This window comes from Manis javanica, chromosome 10 (genome assembly GCF_040802235.1).
Source record: "Manis javanica isolate MJ-LG chromosome 10, MJ_LKY, whole genome shotgun sequence".
NCBI lineage: Eukaryota > Metazoa > Chordata > Mammalia > Pholidota > Manidae > Manis > Manis javanica.
This window is the reverse complement of record NC_133165.1, coordinates 85,493,619-85,520,106: the sequence shown is the minus strand read 5'-3', so window position 1 is coordinate 85,520,106 and position 26,488 is coordinate 85,493,619. Positions and strand designations below refer to the sequence as shown.

The following is a 26,488-nucleotide window of genomic DNA, read 5'->3' as shown; positions in this document are numbered from 1 at the left end:
AATCTTTTCCTTCTTACTCCATCCTCAGGGGGTAAAGGAGTGCAATTCAATGTTTTATTCTCATGAACTTTAAATCTAGAGATTGAGTCTTTTCTTTCTTTTTACCAAAAGCACATTTAATCTCCAATGTCCTACAGTTGTGACTTCATCAGGGGAACTCTTTTTCCTTTCTCTTTTGAAATAAACTTTTCATGATGAAAGTAATACATGCTCAACATTCAAAATTTCAGAGTGTATGCAACTTAAAAGAAACATGGGTTACTTGTGTTTTACCAACTTGAGATAAGCAGTATTATTGTTTTAGCACATGTCCTTCAATTCTCTCAATCTCTTGCTCTCTCCACCTTTGTCGTTTTATAATTTTGTTTACAAAATTATTGCTAGTTAAAAATGTAGATGTTACTTTGAGCCCCACACCTTAAGCATTTTTTTGGTAACAAACTTTTTAATTTTAGAACAGTTTTAGATTTGGAAAAAAATTGTGAAAAGAGTACAGGAGGACCTGTATACTCCATACAACCAATTCCACTATTACTAATGGCTCACATTACTATGTTACCTCTTTCGCAATTAAGGTACCAGTATGAATGTGTTGTTATTAACCAGTCCACACTTTATTCACATTTCCTTAGATTCTACCCAGGGTCCTTTTCTCTGTCCCAGTATCTCATCCAGGACATAACATCACATTTAGTCATTATGTCTCTTTAGACTCCTCTTGGCCGAGACAGTTTGTCAAGCTTTTCTTGTTTTGATGACCTTGAAAATTTTGAGGCACGCTGGCCAGCTGTTTTGTAGATATACACATTTGGGCTTTATCTGGTGTTTTCTCCTTATCACGCAGGGGTTATGGGTTCAGAGAGGAAGACCACAGAGGTGATGTGCCCTTTGCACCACATCACGTCAAGAGCACATGCTATCAACATGACGTCACTGGTGACGTTAAACTGGATTGCCTGGCTGAGGAAGTGTTTATCAAGTTCTCTTAACCCCTTTCCGGACCGTACTCATTACACACAGCCTGCACTTAGGAGAAGTCGTTCTCTACCTCAAGAGGGGAGCACCTATGTAAATAATTGGGAATTCTTCTGGATGAGAGTTGTCTATTCTCCCTCATCAATTTACTTAATCAATCATTCATTCATATCATATGGGCTTATTAATACTTATTTTATACTTTGAAAACTAATCCAATTCTTCCTTCCTTCCTCTCTCTACCTCCCTTCTTTCCTTCCTTTATAGTTCCAATTACTCCACTTTGGCCACTGAGAGCTCTTTCAGTGGGCTTTTTAATCAAGTCAAATTCCTCAAGAATTGGCACTATTTCTTTTTAATATTTAGTATTGAATACTTACTATTTGGTACAATTAACGAATGAAATATCTGGGCCTGGTGTATTCTTCTTTGGAAAGTTATAAATCATTGATTTAATTCCTTTAATAGATATAGGGGTATTCTGATTATCTGTTTCTCCTTGTGTAAGTTTTGGTCGTTTTATGTCTTTCTAAATTGGCCCATTTCATCTAAGTTATCAAATTTGTCAGCATTGAGTTCTTCATAGTTTTCCATTATTATACTTTTAATGTCAGGGCACCATAAGAATTTCCTTTCATTGAAATCCATGGATACACATGCTGTCATTTAACCACATTTTTCTGAATTGCTATATCTTGGGTAACTTTCCTTGTCAATTATTTTACTTTGCGATATTCCTCATGTGTACCTGTTAGTATGTGTGTTGAGTAGGCTTCGATTTCTGACCAGTTATCACTTCTCTGCTGTTGGGGAAATCTGGGCAGAAAGAGAGTAGGTGCCAAATGAGAGGCTGTCCATGCTGCTGGGCGAATGGTGGGAGGTGAACACAGAAGGAGCTGTTACAGCAGGGTCAGAACCATCCTTTAGAAAGGAGCTAATAGGGACATCTCTGTAGTGATGTGAAGGACTAAGAATAAGGGAATGGGGAAAGTGGGGACTGGAAGCAGTGGCCCTCAGAAAGCAGAAGAGGGCAGACCACCCTTACACAGTTCTCCCAATGTAACCAATCATAGCAGTCAGAGCAGCACAAGGTACACCTGAGAGAGCATGTAGGACCGTTTCCTTGGAGAAGAAAGGACCCAACTCCTTTGAGTCTCGGTAAGAGGATTACGGTGTGAGAAAAGGAGTTTCTACTCTTATTTTGCCTACACACTTCAAGAAATCAACATCTGAGATTTGTGTCTCAGTCTTTAGAATCTTAATTTGATCCACTATGGTGATCCCACTTGTCCCCATGGTAACGGTTTTGGGGATTCACATTCATGTATATATACCCTCCTGCTTTTCTACTGGTTCCTCAGGGTACAGCTCTAAAAGCATAATTCCGGTTCAGGAGAAGGCATACTTTATTTTCTTTGGATGCACCATATCAGGCAATTTTTGTGGTCAGGAAGGTAATTCTAGGTAAAACTCAAACATCTTATCCCTTGCTAAATGTCCTTCTGCTCTGATTAGCCAGGAATGTTTCTCCAGCTGAGCCTTTAGGGCTGATCCCTGGGGCACATGGAGGAGTGCTCTTAGAGATGAAAGAAGTGAGACTACACCTCTACTACCTGGACGGGGCCATAAAGAGCAGAGTCTGTCCCTATGACGGGCCACATCCCTCCCTCTGCATTTTCCAGACATGCAGATTAAATCTATCTGGGAAGGGGACCTGAGTGTCAGGATGCCAAACGGCCGGCAGTCATGCCCCTCTCAAGGAAGGGAATGAATGTGGACTGGAGTATCTTCAATACACGAGCAGACGTGTCAGGTGAGAAACTCAAGCAGTAATGGCACAAAGCAAGAGAATACCAAAACATGCATTACATTATAAATCTGCTTTATTTAGCAATTAAAGAGCAAAGAGCAAACATCGTGGGGTAGAGGCCCCACACCTCCCAGAACCAGTCACCTGCGCTCTCATGGCGACTGCAGGGAAGAAGCCCACGTTGAAGGATGGAGGGGTCCTGGGCCAGGGGAAGCAAGGGGAAGTTCCCTGCTGTGGAGTAGGACCCAGTCAGTGACCTGCTGGCGGTGAGCCATGGAGGTTCAGGTGGAGCAGGTACGGACAGACAGGGGAAATGAGGGTACTCAGCAAGTTGGGTTCTAGTGCAGGGAGGAAGAGGAATCTGAGACAGGAGAGAAGAAGGAACATGAGGAGGGGGAAGTGCAGCTGCTAATGGGGACGACACTGGACCAAGAGGCGATGGCAGGACTTCAGTGCTGGTAGCTCTTCCTGATGGAGGATGAGGTGGTATACTTGATGGTGGAGCTGCTGCCTCCAGTGGAGCTCAGGCCACCCCCGACGCCTCTGCCACTGCCGGAACTGAAGCCACCTCCAAGGCTGGGACCGCTGCCATAGGAGTAGCCCACGCCTCCGCCCACACCCAGGCCGCTGCCGGCGCCACTGGCGCTGCCGTAGCCACTGGAGACGGTGGACTGCACCACGGCTGTGAGGGGAGGGAGACAGAGACACACGAGACGCCGTGAGCTCGTTCTGCCAGCCTGACACCAGTCAGAAGAGCTCAGGCACGGGGCACGGAGGCCAGCAAAGGTACTTACAGATGTTGACTTGTCCAACGCCTTCCCCGCTGAGCCTAGGAAGGAGAAACACAGGGACTGTGAGACCTCAGAGAGCCGCTGCTGGACTGGCATGGGGAGCTCTGGTGTGAAGATCACCCACGGGGAAGTGCCTCTTGAATGATTCTCTGTGAGTGGCAATCATGGCCACGACAGGAGCGCCTTAAACTTGTGCTCATTGGCTGGGCATCCTGGAGGTTGTTACCCACCTGCACTCCTCGCCCTCCAGCAGCTTCCTGTAGGTAGCAATCTCCACGTCCAGGGCCAGCTTGACATTCATCAGCTCCTGGTAGTCCTTCAGCAGCCGGGCCATGTCCTGCTTGGCCTTCTGCAGGGCATCCTCCAGCTCAGCCAGCTTATTCTTGGCATCCTTGAGGGCCATCTCTCCACGGTGCTCAGCATCAGCAATGGCGGCCTGCAGGTTGGCGCACTAGAGCCCGCAATAATCAAGGCAACAACTTAGTGGCCAAAGTCTTTACTATCACAGAGAGGAACCAAGCACTTGGACAACAGGAATCATTGTCCTATTTCTCCACTCTCTCCTTCCACCTTGAATCTTGAGCACATTTGCAAGAGGATTACTCATTTTCTTGCCTGCCCTTTGCTTTACCAACTTGTTTCTTCTATTCCAAAATTAACCATTGTAATGTAACCCTTTGTCAACACCTCTACTGTATACACTTGCCATCTCGGAGCAGCTGGGATTGGACCTCTCATGTATTTGTATCACACTCCTGGATTGGGATTCATTTCTCCTCACCTGTGGGAACTTGCTAAGGGCAGGGACTGTGTGTCCACCTCTCCCTGCTGTTTCTGCCATTCCCAGTAATTTCCCAAATAACGGATGATGACCTCCTGATGGTCTAGCAAGGAAGCAATGCTTTTCATCTCCACAGCCCCCACTGTACCTGTTTCTTGACGTGGTCGATCTCGGATCTCAGCCTCTGGATCATGCGGTTGAGCTCAGAAATCTCGTGCTTGGTGTTGCGCAGGTCATCCCCGTGTCTGCCAGCTGTGACCTGCAGCTCCTCATACTGCAGCCCAGAGGGAGAGAAGGTGGTGTAAATGGGCTTTCACATGCTAATGGTGATCGCACTTCTGAACCAGCCATTCAGTGTACATGAATCTAGAGGCCTCCCCACCAGGTGTTTTACAAATTCATCAGATATTTTACACGAATCACAGAGCATCTCTTAAAAGCACTACAGAATATCTACCTTGTATGGGACTGGCAATATTGGGCACTGTGTTTCTGAGAGCCAGCATCAGAGTGAAGCTAAAACAATGATGACTAGGTCTGTATCTGTTGTACTTGTCCTCCTGCACATGAGTTCCTTGACTTCCTAGACTCTGACAAATGCTGTAAATGTCTACTGTGTGGGAATGCCAGGTAAACATCCTGTGAGGGGACCTCAGCTCCCTTGCAGTTGACGTCCTCAGTGTAATCTAGAGCTTTGCTGTTCTGCCAGGAGAAGGCACGGGTTTCCTCGGCAGCTGCCAATACACTGCTCACCTTGGTCTGGTACCAGGACTCAGCCTCAGCCCGGCTCCTCTGGGCGATCTCCTCGTACTGGGCCTTGACCTCGGCGATGATGCTGTCCAGGTCCAGGTTGCGGTTGTTGTCCATGGACAGGACCACGGATGTGTCTGAGATGTGGGTTTGCATCTGAGCCAGTTCCTGCAGAATATAGGATGGTCAGGTCCCCTTTTCCTGGGATGTTTACAGATGTACCCAACCCCAAGAGCTCCCACCCTCTGCACAGCCCCATTCGAGTAAGTACAGGCAGGGGGTGGAGATGCTTACTGCTTCATAGAAGGCTCTCAAGAAGTTGGTCTCATCTGTCAGAGAGTCTACCTTGGCTTGCAGTTCAACTTTATTCATGTAGGCAGCATCCACATCCTAGGGGACAAGCCAACAAGTTGGAGTCAGCTGAGCCCTCCCTGCCAGTCTGCCCATCCGTCAGTCTCCCTACCCATTTCCCCCTCAGATGTGGGCAGGGAGCCACCGTTCTGTGCTTCTGCAAGGAAGCATCCACTCATGATCTCAACCAGCTCACCTTCTTCAGAGTCACAAATTCGTTCTCTGCTGCTGTGCGCTTGTTGATTTCATCTTCATATCTAGAATTAGAAAGGACAAGACATAATTGAGCCAGTGGTGGAGATGACACAGAAAAGGCAGCCTGGGACACCACTTTCCACAACGGATATATCCTGATGGAGCTTCCTGTCTGTAGGCTTAAAAGATGATTTTTGTGCTCCCTACATTGTTCATTTCTTTACTCTCAAATTCACCTAGGTGCGGGGCAGGCAAGGGAAGGTTGTATTTAGGCAATAATTGTGATTTTCTTTTCTATGGACGTGTATTACTATGGGGTTATATACACATCTGGGCTCGTCTCCCAATAGTCTTGGAGTATGTGCTTCGGGAAACTGAGCCCATTTCTCTCCTTTAACTCACTTGTTCTTGTAGTCCTCCACCACGTCCTGCATGCTCCTCAGCTCCGAGTCCAGGTGGGTTCGCTCCCTCAGGATGTTCTCCAGCTGTCTCCTGAGGTTGTTGATGTACTGCTCGAACAGAGGCTCCAGGTTCTGCCTCACAGTCTTGGTTCCCTGCTCCTGCAGCAGGGTCCACTTGGTGTCCAGGACCTTGTTCTGCTGCTCCAGGAACCGCACCTGGAGGACGGCAACACGGTTATTTGCCAGACACAGGAAGGAAGAAAGACATGGGAGTTGTCAGGTCTCCTAACAGGCTTTAGTGGTCACCATGGTGCTGTGCTGCCAAGAGCATGTAGAGAAGCTCAGCTGACAGCTGGCCTGTTCCTCAAACTGGGTTCCTTCTCAGCCCGAAGATCTCCCTGATGAAATTCCCCTGTGAACTTATGAGGTGTCTACCCTCTCAGTTTTAGAGTTTCTGTGTGACTTTCAACACTCTTCTCTTTCTCTTGACAAGTGCAATCACAAGTCTAGTTAAAAGAGTATTGCCCTGTGATGTTGCACAAAGTGTTCTTAGAGAGTACCCAAGCTAACGGGTTGTCAAATATTTAGATGCTAATGATTAAATTACAGTCTTAATGACTGGATGCAAACCAACTTCCCATTAAGTGCATGAGTGTCCTCAAAGCAAGCTCTCTTATGGTCACTGTTCTGCAAATTTGGTATTTCTATTGTTACATTAATGTTTCTAAGTCATTTTTCCTAAAGCAGCCAGAAATCCTTTCCTTCTCTTTTTTGTTCACTCTTTCCCTCTTGCCCAGATCCCTGGTGCAGTTTTATACTGAAATTTTCTTTCTAATCTCTTAGATTCTCCAGAAGGTAGAGCCTGCACCTTCCATTCCCTCTTTCCCTTATATATACCACAGGGTCATGCGAGCTGAGGACTCTTCCTAGGCAGGATGAGGGCGATTCAGAGGTTCAGCAGGCTGAAATGAATTCCACCGCCTTCTGCCTGTGGCCAACATGGACGTAGTGTGGCATGTCCCAGGGGAAAGCTCATCCTGGTCCCCTTCCCCCTCTGTCCTGAGCTTCCCACATAGGACATTCGGTGGCTCTCCCGAACGGGCAGCCAGGATCCCAGTGGGGGGCAGGTCCTTGTGGCTCACCTTGTCAATGAAGGAGGCAAACTTGTTGTTGAGGGTCTTGATCTGCTCCCGCTCCTCAGTCCTCACCCGCTGGATGGTGGGGTCGATTTGCAGGTTCAGAGGAGTGAGGAGATTCTGGTTGATGGTGACCTCTTGGATGCCTCCAGGGGGGCACACGGGGAAGCCAGGGCCCCCATAGCCTCCAGCAAAGCCAGAGCCAGCCCCGAGCCAATAGGGACCATTAGCTCCACTGCCGAAACCGTATCCACTCCCGACTCCACCTGCAAAGCCATAGCTGCCTGCAGCTCTGCCACCATATCCGCCATTAATGGCACAGCTGCCCACGCCAGTGGAGATCCTCCTGGAGCCCCCCAGGCTGTAGAGGCTGCGGCTCCCAAAGCCAGCTCCCCCGCACGCTCCACCGAGGCCACCGCTGCCCCTGGATCGGGATACGGACATGCTGCTGAAGCCGGAGCGGCAGACCCTGGGGACTCTGGCTGAGCTGGCACTGAAGCCATATTGGCTTCTGCTTTGGCCACTCATGGTGGGCCTGGTAGTCATGGTTCCTGAAGACGGGCAGGCAGAAGGAGCTGAGAGCTGGAGGGGAGAGCTCAGAGGAGCAGATGTGGGCTGAGCTTCTCAGCAGCGGTTTATATGCAGTGTTTGTGGGCTGGGCTCAGTCCTGAAAGGTGAGTTTGCAGATTGGGTAGGGCCAATCTTTACAAATAGTGAGATCACTCCTAGCCTCTAGAAAGGTATGAAATATCACGATTGCTTCTTTGGCTTCCTTTAGTCATGGAGAAATTCTCTTACCTGTAGCCTTGACTTGATCTCAGCACAACAAGGCTGGATGTGAATTCACTGAAGTCATGAGTTAGTCATGTTCTCAAACAAAGAGACAGGAGCTGATCTGTGATAATTGTCCGTTCCTTCTGCTTACTCATTCCTCTTTGTGCCCCCTTCCCACACATTTTTTCTCCTCCATCAGCACCACCCTTCCCATCAGGGTGGGACTGTGTCTGAGGACTTACAGGCATTTGCCCTATGGCGTGAGCAAGATGTGGCCTGCAGTGTTTTTTCCACCCTGTTTGAACCTGTCCTTTGGAAGCTCCTGACAGTCCTTTCTAGTGGCCTGGGCATGGGAATGGGGGCTACTTTGGGGACATAATACCCCTTTGAAAGGCAAGAGGAACAGTGGAGGTGAGTTTTTACATTGTAAAAGCAACACTTGCTTTCTGTCCTGTGTGACAAGCTGTCCAACTGACAGTTTCCTGAAAGGACATGGAACATCATCCAAGGCCACTTTACCCAAAGATGTCACTTGTGCACCGGTTTTTTATCCATTCTTGCACCTCCATCTCCAGCGTTTGCTTTCCCATTGATCTGATTATCATGTAACATTTTCTTTTCAACTGGCATTCATGGACACCTTTTACTCTGCTGTTTTGGAATATTCACTTAGAGCTTAGTTTAAAAAATCTAAAATGAGTAGGACAAAAAGCATTAAGAAATTCGTTAAGTTTTGATTCCCACAGATTTGGACATTTCTGAAGGATCATCCATCAGACACTTTAATAGGGTGTGTGCAGAAAGTTGAGGGGCATATAGAGACAGTGAGTCATAAAAAATGTGCCCTTACAAGTGTGATGATGTCAAAAGTATATTCCAAACTTAAATTTCTAGTCTCGGTGCTTGAAATCTGAAATTCTTACACACCTTCTCAAAGGGAGGCTGTCAAATGAGGGTGCTGCTTTTTTTAGAAGGGAATGAGGTTGGTTTTCTCTGGTACATATATTAAGCACAGGGCACAAGGAGCATCGAGAGCAACTGTAGGCATGTTGTTGTATAAAAGCATATGGTTAAATGGTCTATTGGGGGGTGAGGAAGGAAGGAGACAAACTCCCACATTGAGATGACCCCAGAAAATCTTTGGCTACTATTTCATAAGCAGTTCTATCTCTCCGATGTTTGGTGAGGCACAGTATCCAGGAGGGCAGGACATTCCCTGCCCAAAGGAGGTGCTAACTTAGAGTCTGCCTGGAAAGAGTTTCCCTCTCAAGACAACAGAAACAGCTCCCCTCTCTCCACCCTCATTGCACAATGGTTAACCAAGAAATGTGCTTCCACCCAGTTCTGGGAAAGAAGCAGTCTTTCCCATGGCATGATGTTCTGATCCATTCTACTTCCTTGGGATAGAGGCTTTAGGCTTGGTGTGGACGATGCCAGAAGAGGTAGGACGGGTTGGCAAGTTAGGTGCTAGCAGTATGCATTAACCCAATGTCCTCTGTCTATGTCAACATCCAAAACCTATGTCTGCTTTCATACTACAGTGACAGTCACAATAGAGCACATGGCTCACAAACCCTTAAAGATTTACTATTTTACTCTTTAAAGAAAAAGTTTGCCAACTCCATGGGCTCTGGAGACAGAGTGCTCAGACTAGTAACCAGGCTCCCATGTGTCTTTATGCAAATGACTCATTTTTACAGCTGAGGGTGAAAACAGTTCCTACCTCAGAGTTGTGAGGATCACATAAAGTAATTAATGTAAAGGCTTTAGCACAGTGCCTGCATGAAAGTTCTCAATGAAGGTGAGCTATACTATCATTAATAGCTGGAAGACTGAAGAGGCTTGGTGAGTTCAGGACCCATGAGAAGCTTCAAGAACTAGAACACAGTGCAGCTTATATAGGAGTTGAGGGGAAGAAAATGATACCAATATAGTTGCAGGTTTGTGTCACATTACTAGGACCTGGAAGCCACACATAGGGGTTTGCCATAGCTCCCTCAGGCCATGCAGAGCCACAGAAGGCAGAAGAGTAACAGGATCAGAAGTATGATTTGCACAGCTGCTGGTGCTCAGAGCGGCAGGACAGGGAAAACTGCTCTGGGTCAGATGCAGCTCCTTGCCCAGGCAGCTGGAAGGAAATGGTGGTCAGGGCGGGGAAAGATCAGCAGGCTACTCGCTCCCTCCTGTGGAGTCATCCTCTCTTGTCACCCTCTGCTAAGTCCTCTTCTGTCCCCTGGGCTGCACACGCAGGGAGAGGGTGCCATCACCGACTCAGGTGGCCAGATCAGTTCCTGCATTAGTACTGATTTAATTTCTGATTTATATTTTCCAGGGTGGGAGCAGACTCATCTCTGAATGAAGCACATGATTCAGTTGCAGTAGTAACCCCGCCTTCAATCACTTAGCCTATCAGAGGATGGTTTAACTTGCATATATTATCCAGACCCACCCTGACATGGGCACCAGATAGCACCAGCAATAGAATGTATCACCTTTAATTTCCTGACACAAGTATTTCTCCTACTGGTAGGATTTATAATACATATATACTACAGATAAATACTACATTCTGTAGTATATTACCTTATATCAAATTATATCATAGCATATCATATCATATATATACTGTACTCTCTAATATATTATATATAAAGATTTTTTTTTTCAAAATTCCCATCTCTACCTGCCAGGGAATGATGCCCTAGGAATCATTTTCCAATGACCCTGACAATGAGTGAGGTCAGCTGCGAGGGCAGATGAGAGAGATGATGAGGGATCCTCGGGCAGGGGAGGGAGAGTTAGAGAGGAGGGACCCTGGGGCAGATCTGTTTCTGATTCTACTCTTTGCCAGTCCTGCCACCCTTAAAAGATCAGGTTTGTATTCTATTTATTTGCCCTTCATTTTTCTATGTCTTTCTTTGTCTGTGTGTGGGGAGGCATCCCGTGTTTCCTAACCCAGTTTTAGTCTGTTGTCCTGGGCTAAGCTGTACGTCTTCCTCCTCTGAAGTCCAGTCCTCTGCCCTCTACCTCTGCTTTAGCACCCAAGAGAGGGTTGTGTCCACAGACAGGGGGACCCCTGGATGGTTAGAGGATTGTCTTCTCAGAGGAATTCTCCCTAGTGATCCTGGATGATGTGCCTCAGTGGAGCCCAGGGGAGTTATGTTTTCCCAGAGGAGCAGGGTGGGGAAGGGCAGACCTTCATAACAGGATTAGAACAAAGGGTGATAGTTCAAGCAACTATGTGAGAGAAACCAAAGCCCGCAGTGTCAGTAGCCCCACGGATAGCTGGCAACCTTGCCGGCAGGCTGCTGAACTCAGCCTCCTCTCTGCCAGGAGAGCTTCAGTCCAGTCTGGCGCTGTCTCTGGTTGCCATGGAATGAGGAACCTCCCTTTGTTCTAGGGCTGTGGCCTTTGTTAACCTGTACCTGTTGCATTTTTCCCAACATGGAGGCAGGCATGAGGGAAGCTCCGAAGCCTGAGCCCATGGAAAGTCTGCCTCAAGAGAATTGGCCTGGTCTTCCAGCCTCCATGCTGCTGGCCAATGAGAATGAAGGATAGGCTATGGTCATCCATCCAAGCTGAGGATGAAGTGCCCAATCACACAAGCCCCTGTGCTGGGTGATGTTCAGAGGGCATCCCACAGACTCAGTCCGGGGGAGCACCCACTGAAAGAGAAACACATGCAGCCACATATGGAAAGAATGTAGACAGTGGCACCAAAGTTGGGTGAGAAGCACAGCCTTCTATGATATGCAAGAGGGTCAGAAAAGTATTGAACTTTCAAAATTGTATTACTTAGTAACTAGGCCATTTATGAACAGGTAGTATGCACTGCGCTGTAGCGCTTTCTTTGTATCTCTCGATTTTTTTCACACACTGTCACCCATTTTTTTCAGGAAACACAGTGACAGGGTTGCCTATCTGGACACAATATCTGAGTGGTTTTACCCATACCTGTAGGAAGTTCCTGACAACTTCACTTTCCAGTGGCTTTCAGCTCCAATGTAGGTCAATCTTGGGGTCCAGAGGCCATGGAAAGAGCACCTTCCATAGTGCTTGATGAGGTGCTCTGTTCACAGCACTGACTTACCTCAGGTACCGACACTCCCCAGATGTCATTCCAGGGGACTTCTAGTGGGAAGCCTCACTCCTGCTTGTCCCACCTCTTTCTCACAGACTGGAGGAGATGAAGGGAAGCATCGTGGTTGCCATTTCAACCACCAAAAGTAAGATGCAACAAAGAGCCTGGGATGGATTGGCTTTCAGTTATTAGCCTAAAAGATTGAGACATGTCATGTGTCTTGAAGGACACAAATTGAGTACATGTACAATTACAGAAAATAACCTGACTGTTCCCTGATAAACAGATTTGCAGACATGTTTCTATAAAACCTAGTTCCTGAGTAACATATTTCGAAACCATTCACCTCTTTTTGACTCGCCCTGTCCACACTGATATTAGGTAGGTAGGAGCAAGTCAGTGTTAAAGTGACATGTGCGTAATTGGGCTGGGGATTGAACAGCATATTTAGAGGAAGTGGATGATCCTTGGCTTTCCTAATTGGTTTGCGGAAACTAGTTGGAGGAGAAGAAATGTGTTTCTCATAAATGAGGCATTCTGATGCGCTGAGGCAGGAAGTGTGCTGGAGGTGAGAGGAAGCAAGGTTGGAAAGAGAATCAGCTAGACAACAGGGGTTCTGTAGATCATGCCTGGTGTGGGCAGGGCAAAGGGCATAGGTGACAGGACAAGGGGCCAAATTTCCCTTCCGTCATGTGTCCAAGGTCCTCGATAAAAACAGGGGTTGAAAAAGCCAAGCCTGCGCTCCAGAAGGGCCAATAAAATCTCCAAGAATCATCACTAGTGGCCTGCTTTCTTTTTCTCTCCTCCGCCTCCCTCATGTCCCTGCCTCCTTTCTCATTCCCATCTCCGCTTTGGGCTCCTGGTTTCTGCCTCCTTACCACAGCAGGGTCCATCTCACTATACTGCATTTAAAATTATAAAATGTAATTGGGTGAAAATTCTCCAGCAACCCTCTAATGAGATACACAAAGACTTGACTTAAATCAAGTAAGTGATTGGCTGAAATGCAGCCTTATGAAATGATCTCTTACTATATTTGCCTTCCGGTTAAACCCTTCTTATTTCAGTAAAGGAGAAATGTCTGGTAAATTACCAGTGTATTGAGTAATTTCCCCCAATTCAGCATGATTTGGAACAATCCTACCCAAAATACTCATCTCCAAATCATCTGACTCTCAGTATTTGAATATCCTAAAGAGAAACATGCTTCCAACAGTCTCCTCTGAGATTTCCTGGCAGTTCATGGCTCTTTTCACCTGTTAATCCCTTATAATCTCACTTTAAGCCTAGGGTTGGGATTAGTGACACATTACAGATATTCTGGCACACTCTGTGGTACTAATGTTGCAAAGGAGGCCTCAGGGAGATCTGATCAATTAACTTCTTTCCAATTTTCATCTGCCCTTCCCTCAGCCGCTTACAGGAAATAGCCTAGTTTTTTTCTGAATAGGTGCAGAAGAGCACTCAATACACTAAGGAAGTTTGGACCCAGGGGCAGAAGCTGTTGATTGGCTAATCTAGATTCCATTTCCAATTCCCTCTTTCTTTCCCATCTCCACTATAGAAACTCGAAAAATGAAATATTCTTTCTATTTTAAAAACACTTTTTTGTTTATTGAGGTATGATTTACATACAGTGAAATGCACAGATCTTAAGAGTAGAGTTCAATCAATTTCAACAAATTCATGCACTCCTATAACCTACACAATATCAAGATACAGAACATTTCCATTATTCCAGAAAGTTTTCTCTCTCTGCTTATCTTAACCACCTGCTCTTTCATTCTGTCTAATTTTTCCATTATTGCCCTTTGCATATTGATCATAGTTATTGTAAATTCTTGATCTTGGTCATTTCAACATCCCTTGCCATATCTGAGTCTGGTTCTGGTACTTGCTCTGTCTCTTCAAACTGTTGTGTGTTTTTTGTTTTAATTCTTGTTTTGCCTTGCAATTTTTTGTTGAAAGGTGGGCGTGATGTATTGGATGAAAGGAGCAGTGGTAAATAGGACTTTGGTAATATGGTGGTAAAGTGTGGGGGAAAGAAAGCATTCTTTCCCCAGGTTGATTAGACTCTTACAAGATTCCAGAAGTTTAGGCTCTGAAAAAATCATTTCTTTTAAGAACATTCTGTTGTTAAGAACAGAATGCTCTGATACACATTAAAATGTTTACTCTTCCCCCTCCCTCTGCCAGAAGCACAGAGGATTTTTCTCTGATTTTCACTGTGAGAATTTGGTAGAGCTCCTAGAAGTAAAACTCACAAAAGTGTGGGTGTCCCCATAAGATGCTGGGTCCCCTTAGAGTTTTTAACTCTCAAATATACCACACTGAACCTCCAACAATTTGTCATTTACGGCCCAGGTTTTCTGACCCCAGGACTTGTTTAAAAATAATTAACGAAACCTCAAACAGTGTTGGTTGAATGCTTTGTTTTGAAGTGCTGTTGGCAAAAAGATGAGATTGAAAGATGACCCGTGTTGAGAGATGACACGCAGACTAGCATGGGGGTGGTTCTGGCTGGGGAACATTCTCCTTTCTTGATAGGATATCCAAAAGTCATTTCCAGTGCAAATTTCTAGGCAGATTTGGATAAATAAAAATAGATGTTGGACATTCATTCAAATCTTCCCAGATATACATGTCAGAGTTTTAATTTTGACTTTTAGACAGAAACAGACTTTCTAAATTATGTTTTACACAAGCTTATTGTAAAGTCTGGCTGATCAAACATTCCATACCAAGTCTTATCTGTATGCAAAAGACTAAAAAGTAAGGAAAAATTCCATAGGAACAAAACTAACCAATGCAGTTATGATATATTTTGCTAATTTGAAGCCACAGCAGAGACCCTCTGCCTTGGGTCTTGGATCAGGTTGTGGGTCTTGCCTTATTCCATGGTTGCCCATATGTGGGCAAGGATCTTGCTGCTGAACAGGTTGCTAGGCAGCAGCTACAGAGCTGCTGGACACTTTTGAGGATTAGCGACCTCCCTATCTTCTGTTATGCAGCTATAGGGTTTGAGGTCAAGGACATAGTAGAAGCAAAGCTTAGGAACTGCCATGCTGTACCTAACCCCAAAAGCTGATGGGAAACTTCCCAGTGAGCCAGGCTGGTTCTCCCTTCCCACATGAGAAGCTCCATGACAGCAGGTCACCTATGGGCCTGCCTCACCACCCTTGAGTGAAGGCCAGATGAGGACCCATATCTGTACAGACCAGCTACATGCTTGATACGCAGAGTGGGCATTAGCGTCCCAGTCACCTATGAATCAGGCCACCACCCAGACAAAATAGAGGACTCCCAATTAAATGTGAATTTCACATAAACAACCAAAAAAACCCAGTATAAGTATGTCCTTAATATTCCTTAGAGCATACTTATGCTAAGTAATTATTTGTCATTTATCTGAAATTCAAATTGAATTGCACACCTTGTATTTTTATTTGCTGTATCTGGCACCCTACCTATCAAGTAGAACTACAGACAAGGGCAGTGGTGGCTGGGCTGCTCCAGATTTCTAGTACAAAGGGGCACGTGATAGGCAAGGACCAAACTCTAGATGCTTTTCTCCAAGCCATCCTTTCATTAACTAGCCTATGGATTACATGGAACTATTTCATTTAGCTTCCAAATAATTAGAATTTTTGAGGTATTTTATTTCTAATTTAATATAGCATGTTCATAAAACATAACCTATATTATTTCAGTCCTTTTACATTGGCACAGCATAGGTTCTGTATTTATGAATGTCCCAGGAACACTTGAAAATAATGTTTTGTGGATAGTACCTTATAGTTCTTTGTACATCCTGAATGCAATTTCTTTGAGAGATATATGTATTGTATCTTTTCCCTGGTTGCGGCTTGCTGTTTTACTCCTTTAGTGTTGTTTTTGTAGAGTAGAAATTGATACTTTTTTTAAGGTAAGCAATGTGTTATGGTGTTTAAGAAAATTTGCCTACCCTCAAGTCACAATGATATATTCTATGTTCTTCTCACTATATTAAAATTTTACCTTTAGCATGTAGGACTATAATACTGTTGAAATTGATTTTTGTATATGGTGTGAACTAGGACTCACAGTAGATTATTGTTTCCCTTCTGGATGGTCAGCTGACCTTGCACCGTTCATTGTGCAAAGTCATCCTCTCCCTATTGCGGGGCAATGGCACCACTGTTGTAATCAAGTGAGTCTATATGTGTTTTGTTTCTAAGTTCTATATATTGGCCCATTGTTCCATCTTTCGGTCTTTCCCCTATACCACAATCTCTTAATTAGTTTATTTTTATAATAAGTGCCAATATCTGGAACTGTAAAAACTTGTTTCTTCTTTTTCAAGATTGTTTTGACTATTTTAGACTGTTTCCATTTCCACACAAGTTTTAGACTAGGTTTTTCAATTTCCACAAAATACCAGCTGAAATCTTATTGAAATTTATTTGAATCCATAGTTCAATTAGGCAAACTGAAATGTTCACAATATTTCAATTTGGGGAAACTGACATTTATAATATTACATTTTCTGATCCATGGTATGTACCTTTATTTGGTTTCTGTAGTCATTTTCAATAAGGCTTTGTAGTTTTCTCTGTATAAGTCTTGCATATCTTTATTCCTAGATATCATATTTTTTCCAGTTCTAGCATTTTTTAAAATTGAAGTATGGTTGACACAAAATATCATATTAATTTCAGGTGTACAACATAGTGCTTCAAGATATCAGAGTTTTGATGCTACTGGAAATGGTATCTTTAAATTTCATTTTCTAATTCTTTCTTGCTAGTATATAAAAATACAATTGATTTTATATTGATTTTCTAGTGACTTTGATAAATTCATTTATTAATTATGATAGTTTGGAGAATCTTTTGATTTTCTACATATATGATCATGTTATAGGTGAGTAACTGAAATTTGTTTTCCTTCTTTCTAATCCTTAAGATGTTTTAATTTCTCTGTCTTGCCTTGATGCACTGGCTAGGATCACCAGTATAATGTTGGGCAATTGTGATTATAGTATCCTTGCCTTCTTCCTGATCTTCTGAGAAAGTTTTGATCATTCACTATTAAGTAGAATATTCATGGTCACGTTGTTTTGTTTTTGTATATCATTTGATTTTCTCCTTTTATCCTGTTAATATTATGTATTATATGATTGATTTTTTTGCATGTTAAATGACACTTACTGTAATGATGTTTGACAGCTTCTAAACCCCATACCTCACCCTTTCCCTTCTACCCTATCTGAGAAAACTGATAAGAAAGCTTAGATGCCCCCTTCTTCGTTTCTTCGTGAGTTGTGGGAACTCCAAAGCGTATGTGGGAATCCTAAGCCTGGCCCCATCCCTAACTGCCATAAAAACCCCACTCTCGTCTCCTTGCCCTGCTCTCTCAAGTCATATTTGGACCAGCTTGGGAGGCCTTCCCTGCTCTCCTTAGAAAATCTTACTATGTGAGTAATATACATTTGCATACCATCTTGGGGTGTTTGTGTGTGTGTGTGTGATCATCAGTCTCAGTGACTGAAACAAATTTTGATTGGGAATCAAACCTGCCTTTGTGGGTGGTCACAATACTTGGGGCTGTGAACAGGACATCTAGATGACGACTGTGACCACAAGGGCCTCCCTTCTCTTGCTTTGGCCTGCACTCTGGCTCTGCTGTCTGCTCGTCAACATGCACTCTGAGCTTCTGCTTTCTGGCTAGTGTACTCTTTGAGTTGTGTTGTTGCCCGCTGTCAAGCTTGCACTGTGAGCTGTACTGTTTTGTGCTACATTTACTGAGTTCTACCAAAGTCTCTGTTACATACTTAACAAACCTATGTCAGAAGCTTTAGTAATTGTCACTTAGGGACAGGAGTATGGGATTGAGGCCCTTCTTAAAGTGGCACTAGGCCATGTGATGCAGCCCAGACCTATCTGTGTGTCTTATGTTGAATTGTTTCTTGATCCCTCATAAATAATGACTGACACTAAAAAAGGGAACACCTGTTACCCTGTGGCCATCGGTGTGTGTCTGAAGCAGGTGTTGGCTGTCACTCTATGAAGGTCTCAGGGGAAAGACTGATAACCTGTGCAATAAATCGTCCCCCCAGGCGATCATATTCATCTGGAGGAAGAGCAGTTACTGTGTGGCATGCTGAAACCACACTCTTAAAGGCAGATGGTTTACCTGGATCCTACAAAATGCCTTCTCTGCTGATGTTGCCTATCCTTCTATTGCCAAAAAAAGATCCTCATTCTCAGGGCTATAAGGAAAAAATTATATAGTATACATGTGGCACAAATAAAGGGTTAATTCAACTATTTCCATGGAGAAGGCCCCAAACCCTGATGATGATTCCTCTCTGAAGGAAAAAATTTACAGATATGACAGGATAGAGAGAAACCCCCTCTCCACGAAGTATATCCCATAGTCACATAAAAGAAAAAGGGAGAGAGGGAGAGCAGGAGGGAGAAAGGGAAGGATGGGAAGATGGAGAAAGGAAGGGAGAGAGAGAAGGAGAGAGGGAGAAAGGAAGAAAGGAAGAGAGAAGAGAATAAGAAAAAGGACAAGGAAAAGGGGAAAAGAAAGGAAGGAAAGAAAGAAAAAAAACTGGAAATAATAAGAAACAAAAAACCAAAATATAATTTAGTACAATTGGAAATCTGAAATTTACTGAAAGAATGTATACATCAAAAAGATAAAAAAGGGCATGGATTAGCTTTGTGCCTCTACCACATAGGTTCTGCATTAACTTTAACGTCTGCTGAAACACACCAATTAGCAAATCTCCACAGCCTTAATCCACACTGGAGCTCAATTCACACTTATGCCTAAGGATCGCACTAAATTTAAGCAAGGTACCCCTATTATCTTGGGGAAATTATTGAGCCCAAAATAGAGAACAAACAAGTAATCCTCACCTTCATTATCAAAACTATTGATTTGCCTAAATTTTGCATGAATAGCATCCATGGCCTCCTAAAATATCTCCCAGTGGTCATAGACAATGTAACCCAATGGGTAACAGATTACAGTTAAATTAAGCTTCTTGGTACCTACAAATTGGCTTGGTAAAATGGAACTCCATGGACATACCTACAGTTAAAATAGTTAATGTGCCCCAAAGTAAATTAAAACAGGACCATCAAATAGTGAAACTCATTATACAAGATCTATTTAGAGAAGGGATGATTATATCCATGGGTTCTCCATTCAACAACTCAATTTAGACTGTTTTTAAACTTAGAAAGAATAAAGGTGACTTGTGGTGGATTACCACAACCTTAATGCCATGGTTACACCCACTAAGACCTCCTCCTATCCAATATTATTGAAATTGATGACTTTATCCAATCAGCAACTGGTAAATACTTAGCTCTGTGGATTTCGCTAACAATGTTCTGTTCAATACCCATTTCACCAACCTCTCAGTCACAGCTTGCTTTCACTTCTGAAAGGGCACAATACACCTTTACCCAGATGCTCATAGAATACCTCCACAGTTCTGCCACCTCAGTTAAACTCCTGAAATTATTTGATAATCTGAGGACCACTCCATCCCTGACTTCTTAAGAAATAGCTATGAATTGTCTCAACATCCACAATACTAGAATAAGTCCAACATCTTTAGGCTTTTTTGGGTTCTGAAGGCAACATATTCTTTATTTATAAATTTTATTTAAGCTCATTTGTGCTGTTATTTGCAAATCAGCACACCCTAAATGGGGCCCCTCTCCAACAAAAGGCTCTGAAATCTGTCCAAATTGCAGTACAGTGGACTTCCCATTCGTGCCCTCCAGAGACTCCTTCATTCTAGAAGCTCTGGAAACCTCCCTCACACCTCTTGGGGTCTGAACCACCCATGATGGCCACTCTCCCTTCAAGGTCATTCTGTTCACCCTGTGAATTAGCATATGAAACAACCACATCTGGGCAGATCTACCCTCATGGGGTTGCTAGGCTGGTTGTAGACCTTGAAAAGACAATTCTGCACAACAGCTTATAAAAGTATTTTATTGAACCCACTCTGGAGGTAGTCAGAACCAGAACAAAATTTGGGATTGGGATGGGAGCTCTGTTTTGACAGTTTAGATCCTAGAAAACTTTGGATTCTTCTCTTATCAAGGACCATGCTGCAGAGACCAAAAGGCTGATTTGAAGCAGAACATAGAATTGCGACATGGGAGACTGGAGACTGGGAATTAGACCCTACTGGAAACCGAAGAATGTGGTTCTGCAATAGGCTTGGTCTAGACTACACTCTAGAAAAAGAGAAGACTTGGCCTGGGCATCCACCAGGAAGAGGCAGTCACCATGGGCCGGGCTGCTGCACTTGGAAGCAGTGACTTGCAGAAGGCGCTTAGCTCTTGATGCTCTTCCGGGAGGAGGAGGTGGTGGAGACAAACTTGACGCTGGAGCTGCTGGCCCCACCACTGCCCAAGCCCACCCCCAGGCTTCGGCCACTGCCTGCACTGAAGCCTGCGCCCCCCACACTGAGCCCACTGCCTAGACCGACGCCCCCACTGCTGCTGGAATAGTAGCTTACACCACCACCTCCACCCAGGCCACTGCCAAGACCTCCACCCAGGCCACTGCCAAGACCTCCACCGAGGCCACCGCCAAAGCCGCTGCCTCCGCCATATGAAGAGGAGATGCTGTTTGTGACGACAGCTGCAAAAAAAGGAAGAACTTGGTGAGATCAGTCTGTCAGATCCATCCTGCATGTAAAGTTTACTTTCTCCTGCCAGTGCAGCACTGTACCTGGTCCCTTCACAGTGTAGCAAACAAGGTCCAGAGGAATTAAATCATTTAGTTGCAGTCCCTAGCAGGAAGCTGGTGAACATTGCAGGCAAGGGATGGTGCTAATTCCTCAGGGGAAAGGGGCAAGGCAGAGGGACAAGGTACAAGGTGTGTGAGATACAGGGCCTACACTTTAAGAGATAAGACATAAGGGATACAACTTCAGGTTTTCAATCTGTGTTCCTTCCCCTCCATCACCGGCTTCTCACTAATATTAAATAACCAAATGTTGGGATAGGAATGCTGGGTATCTAGAAACAACAGGGTTCTGAGTTACAGCAAGTATATCATATTATCATGATTGTGAATGTTCAGAGTTACTTACAGATGTTGACTGGCCCAACTCCTTCTCCACTCAGTCTAAAAGGAAAGAAAAATTAAGTAAGTGTTAAAAACTCCCCAAAAGACAGCATTAGTCTGTGTGGGTAATTCCCACTGAGTATGTTCTGTAAGCAAGGAGACTGCATGCCCCCTAAAACTGCTTAGACAAAAAGACAGCCCTCTGGAGGGACTTCCCAATGAAGGGGACATGACCTAGAAGCAGGTTATCAAAGGAAGTTTATAATTCACATTCCATTATATCAAAAGACTGAGAAAGAGGCTGTGGGAACTATAACCATGTATGAAGCAGTTTTTGCCTTGTAAGAGTTTACACTCTGTGAGAGTATTTGGCATGGAAAGAAATACTTCTAACAGAAAGCAGACAATGAGCAGTGTCAGAAGATTAAAGAAACCCTGGTTTGAGAATCCAAAGGGAGGTGAATTTGACTCAACTGGAGTAATCATGAAAGACTTCCTGAAGGAAGAGGTACTTGAAGACATTTGTTGAGCTGCTTAGTTATTTGAAAAAGAGACAGCATCCAAGAATAGGTGGGAATAGGGTTAAAAAAGTTGGGGCTACAACATGTAGGTCAGCTGCATGCCCAGGTGCCAGACTGAAACCGGATTAATAATGAATAATTACCCTGCACAAAGTAGTGGTCACTAGTGTGTGTGTGTTTTATACCCTGAGTGGAGAAGAAATTCTATCTTACCAAATGCAAGGCTCTCCTGGACCTGTGATATCAGCCACATGTTGCTCACCTGCACTCCTCGCCCTCCAGCAGCTTCCTGTAAGTGGCAATCTCCACGTCCAGGGCCAGCTTGGTGTTCATCAGCTCCTGGTACTCCCGCAGCAGCCGGGCCATGTCCTGCTTGGCCTTCTGCAGGGCGTCCTCCAGCTCAGCCAGCTTGTTCCTGGCATCCTTGAGGGCCAGCTCCCCACGCTGCTCAGCATCAGCAATGGCGGCCTGCAGGCTGGCGCACTACAGAGGGAAGGAAAGGAAGAGTGGGGACACTTCAGTAGCTGAGCAGGGCATGAGATGTCTCTGAGATTCCAAGGAGAAGCCAGTACATTTGTCCTGGTCCTGGTGGAGGTAGATCGTTGAAATGCTGGTCCTTGTTCCAGCTCTGTGTGCGTCTGCATGTGTATTTAGAAAGAGTAAAATAAAAAAAGGTCTCCCCTTCAGAGTTCAGCCCCCTTCCTTCCCTTCTTTCAGCCTCTCCTTACCTGCTTCTTGACATTGTCGATCTCGGCTCTCAGCCTCTGGATCATCCGGTTCATCTCGGAGATCTCATGCTTGGTGTTGCGGAGATCATCACCGTGCCGGCCAGCTGTCTGCTGCAGCTCCTCATACTGATACCACCAGAAGAGAGGAAAGATACCATATGTATATGAGAATGGAAATGCTTTCCAAAAGCTCATAGGCAGGAGCCACCAAGAGGTGGCAAGTAGTGGGGTCTGTTGTGATTAGCTTTGTGAAGGTGGACCTGTTCTTAGCAGTTTCCCCTTTAGCACATTTGCTTTCCTAGAGACACTGGAGAGAGATTCAGGAAGAGACTCTTCTTAGGATTCTTAAATTTATGTAGCAAATGTATTCATGACCATTTCATAACATCATAACCCAGCAGGTTATAGAAACCCATCCCTAGCATTTTTTCATGTCTGGAATTCTAGACATGTGCCCACCCCCTCCCTCAGAACAACCTCGCCACGGCACTCACCTTGGTCTGGTACCAGGACTCAGCCTCTGTCCGGCTGCGGTTGGCGATCTCCTCATACTGGGCCTTGACCTCAGCAATGATGCTGTCCAGGTCCAGGTTGCGATTATTGTCCATGGACAGGACCACGGAGGTGTCCGAGACGTGTGTCTGCATCTGGGACAGCTCCTGTAAGGAGATTCAGAGTCAGTCATCTGATTCTGTCTGATCTAATATCAGCTCCCTGCGAATCTTCCACTCATTGTGGTATGTCAACTTGAGAAGAAAAAATAACAACCACCTACCTCAAAAATATAGATTAAACAAACAGTCCAACTCATTAGTAGATCTATTTTTTTTTTAAAGTCAACTCTGAACATCCAAGAAATGCCTACCATATAACCTCTCAGACTCCCATATTCTTGGGTCATAGTTTAAAGAATCTAGTTGTGTGGTGTGCTGTATGGGAGAAAATAGAGAGGGGATGGTACTCCAGAAAGGGGAGGTGGCCAACAAAGATATACTTGTGCCTCAAATAACTCACTCTACATCTTGCTCTGTAAAATAACTATTGAAGAGGTCTTTTGCTTTACATTTGACTTAATCCTGGAGACCCAATTGCTGGTGGTGTTCTGGTGACATCTCTTTGGGTGCTGAATAGCGGGCATTTCTTACCGCCTCAAAGAACATCTTCGTGAAGTTGATCTCATCCATCAGTGCATCGACCTTGGCTTCTAGCTCCACCTTGTTCATGTAGGCAGCATCCACATCCTAGAGAAACAAGGATGGTTGGCACTGCACCCGATTTCCACCCCGAATTAAATGAATGACACCTTAAGGGAGCAGAGCCACAGTCTATGGTTTTATTCTACCCACGCACCTTCTTCAGCATCACAAACTCATTCTCAGCGGTAGTGCGCTTGTTGATTTCATCTTCATACCTGGTGGTGAAAGTGATGGGAAGTGCTCATCAGAGGATGAGGAACAGGGGAAGCCTGGGGTCCTTACTGCATAAAGTTAATTGTGGGCCTGCTTTCCCCTGGAACAGGCTTCTCACATCACTTAGGCCAAGAGGGAGGGAGGGGACACTGGTAGTGTGAGCCCCTGGGCCAGTCCTTAACCATTAAGAAACTGTTTTCTCTGTAACTCTCCTCCAGATCATCATTCTATTACTGCTATGATTCAGTTCCTTCAAGAATATTCCTGTAGAAAAGCTGTGCTGTTTCTCCCCCAACTCCACATCAGTCAATTTCTCTAGTGCTTTTTTCAGCCTTTTAAAAGAACAAAACCAAAAAACTAGCAGCCTGGCACTGGGTCCTAAAGACTAAAGAAATTCTTTGAGCCACCAAGCTGGGTTACATCATCAGCTCCTGTTTGGGGGAGAAATCCATCAATAGCCTTCACTGTGTTTGGGGGAGGAAAGCCCCAGAGAGCAAGGATTACCTACTACTTCTTCCACCAGGTGGTACCGAGGCCACTGAGCTTGCTGCTCTGGCTGGTGGCTAACTGCCTTGCAGAGGGGCTGAGCTTGGGGCTGCAATTTTCTCTTTCAGCACTTTGTGTGTACATGAAAGGTATATGTGTCTAGCCCATGGGGAAGGCAAAAGCAGTAGCCTGGTTATGAAGTACATCTGGTGCCAAGAAGACCTCACCTGCCCCTGTCTCCACTCCACCACAACTCACTTGTTCTTGAAGTCCTCCACCAGGTCCTGCATGTTCCTCAGCTCCGAGTCCAGGCGGCCTCGCTCCCCCAGGATGCTGTCCAGCTGTCTCCTGAGGTTGTTGATGTACTGCTCAAACAGAGGCTCCAGGTTCTGCGTCACAGTCTTAGTGCCCTGCTCCTGCAGCAGGGTCCACTTGGTGTCCAGGACCTTGTTCTGCTGCTCCAGGAACCGCACCTGGAGGGGGCAGAGTTAGGAGATGCAAAAAAGTTGGATTTCATGTTTCAATGATCAGTTCACCAGTTTTTCTCCCATTTCATGCTGTCTCCTAAACCTTTCCAGGTCCAGTGCCTGGCCCTGGTCCCAGGAGGGAAGGTCCAGATAAAGCTCCTAACCTTCCCTTTTATGGGAGACAGGACATCTATTCAGGGCACAGATTGCACTGTGCATGGTGGAGGCGTGGGGGGGGGGGGCATGGAGCTGGCCCATGTAGTGGTGGCTTCAAAGGCACTCAGGCTGCTGCCCCAAAGTCATCTACCTTTCTGTGCAATTAGCCCCTTTACATGAAGCACAGAATTCATCTCTTCGCCCAATGGTGATCAAGGAGCCCTTATGGGGTCATCTCTGAGGACAAAAAATAAGACCCTCATTCTAAGCTGCCTATCTAATTAAGAAAGTGGGCCACAAATCCAGGGCACAGAAACAAATGGAAACATAACTGCCAGCTGTGAAGGTATTTGAACAAATCAGAAAATCTTCCCTCTTCCCACTTTCTTTGGCATGCATTCCACACTCACAGTGGTTTTTCTCAACAGATCACAGCTCACCTTGTCGATGAAGGAGGCAAACTTGTTGTTGAGGGTCTTGATCTGCTCCCGCTCCTCAGTCCTCACCCGCTGGATGGTGGGGTCGATTTGCAGGTTGAGGGGAGTCAGGAGACTCTGGTTGACAGTGACCTCTTGGATGCCTCCAGGGGGACAGACGGGGAAACCAGGGCCACCAAAGCCACCGCCAAAGCCAGCGCCGCCCCCGAGCCCAAAGCCACCACCAGCTCCACCGCCGAAACCAAATCCACTCCCGGCGCCGCCTGCAAAGCCATAGCCGCCTCCAGCCCCAGAGCCAAATCGGTTCCTGAAGCTGCCGCCACTAGTACTGATGGAGATCCGCTTGGAGCCCCCCAGGTTGTAGAGGCTCCGGCTGCCATAGCCGCCTGCTCCACAAACACCCCCAAGGCTGACCCTGCCAAAGCCTCCACCACCACCCCCGGACCGGGACACAGAGGTGAAGCTGGTGCGGGAGATGGACGGGGTGATGGCCGAGGCGGCACTGAAGCTGCGGCTGCCCCCACTCCGGACGGACACTTTCGACTGGAGAGACATGCTGGTGTTCCTGGCTGAGCAAGAGTACTGGGCACTCGGGGCTGGAGGTGCTGGTGAGAACAGAGCACTGCAGGACACGGAAGGTGGCTCTGTGACCCAGGAGCTGCAATCCCCCCCTTTTATTCTCTAGACCTGGGCTGGGCGGGAGAGCTGTGGAGCTGCAAATGATTAAGTGGGCTGGGCATGCCTGGGGGGCAGCTGTGAGCTCACCGACACACCTGCACGGTGGAGTGGTGTGCAGACGCTTTCCTGCTGGCAGGTTCTGCTCAGATAGGAATAACCTTGCCTTGCAGCACTGATGTCTTGGCTGCAGGTCGGCAACAATGCCAGCAAATCTATCTTCCCTATGGGGGCCCAGGGCTGTGAGCAGCCCGATGACACCAGGAAGCAAGGGGAGTTTGGCCAGTGTCCTGAGGGATCCTTTTAGGACCGGGGATATTGCCAACCATCCCAGTACGGAGTACACTGGCCACAAATGGGGAGCAAAGTGAGTCCCCCACTGGCTGTGATCTGCTCTTCTCACTCTTCCAGGCAGGAGATTCAGCACTTGGAAAGGCAACCCTGGCCAGGTATCTCAGCTGTGTGCTGGAGGAGAAA

General features: G+C 45.7%; 2 protein-coding genes across 2 annotated transcripts; both read right to left on the bottom strand.

Annotated features, from left to right (window-relative positions):
- Positions 1 to 2,840: 2,840 nt before the first annotated feature.
- LOC140843606 (keratin, type II cytoskeletal 6A-like) lies at positions 2,841 to 7,814 on the bottom strand. Its single transcript, XM_073213493.1, has 9 exons — positions 7,197 to 7,814; positions 6,056 to 6,270; positions 5,655 to 5,715; positions 5,402 to 5,497; positions 5,111 to 5,275; positions 4,506 to 4,631; positions 3,807 to 4,027; positions 3,580 to 3,614; positions 2,841 to 3,467 (listed from the first exon to the last, which is right to left on the bottom strand). Exons 1-9 carry the CDS (start codon positions 7,734 to 7,736, stop codon positions 3,235 to 3,237), a joined length of 1,692 nt encoding a protein of 563 aa, XP_073069594.1. The 5' UTR covers positions 7,737 to 7,814; the 3' UTR covers positions 2,841 to 3,234.
- Positions 7,815 to 20,027: 12,213 nt separating this feature from the next.
- KRT5 (keratin 5) lies at positions 20,028 to 25,993 on the bottom strand. The gene is made up of 9 exons (XM_036992444.2): positions 25,340 to 25,993; positions 24,535 to 24,749; positions 23,732 to 23,792; positions 23,527 to 23,622; positions 22,876 to 23,040; positions 22,382 to 22,507; positions 21,916 to 22,136; positions 21,158 to 21,192; positions 20,028 to 20,703 (listed from the first exon to the last, which is right to left on the bottom strand). Exons 1-9 carry the CDS (start codon positions 25,889 to 25,891, stop codon positions 20,393 to 20,395), a joined length of 1,782 nt encoding a protein of 593 aa, XP_036848339.1. The 5' UTR covers positions 25,892 to 25,993; the 3' UTR covers positions 20,028 to 20,392.
- Positions 25,994 to 26,488: the final 495 nt, after the last annotated feature.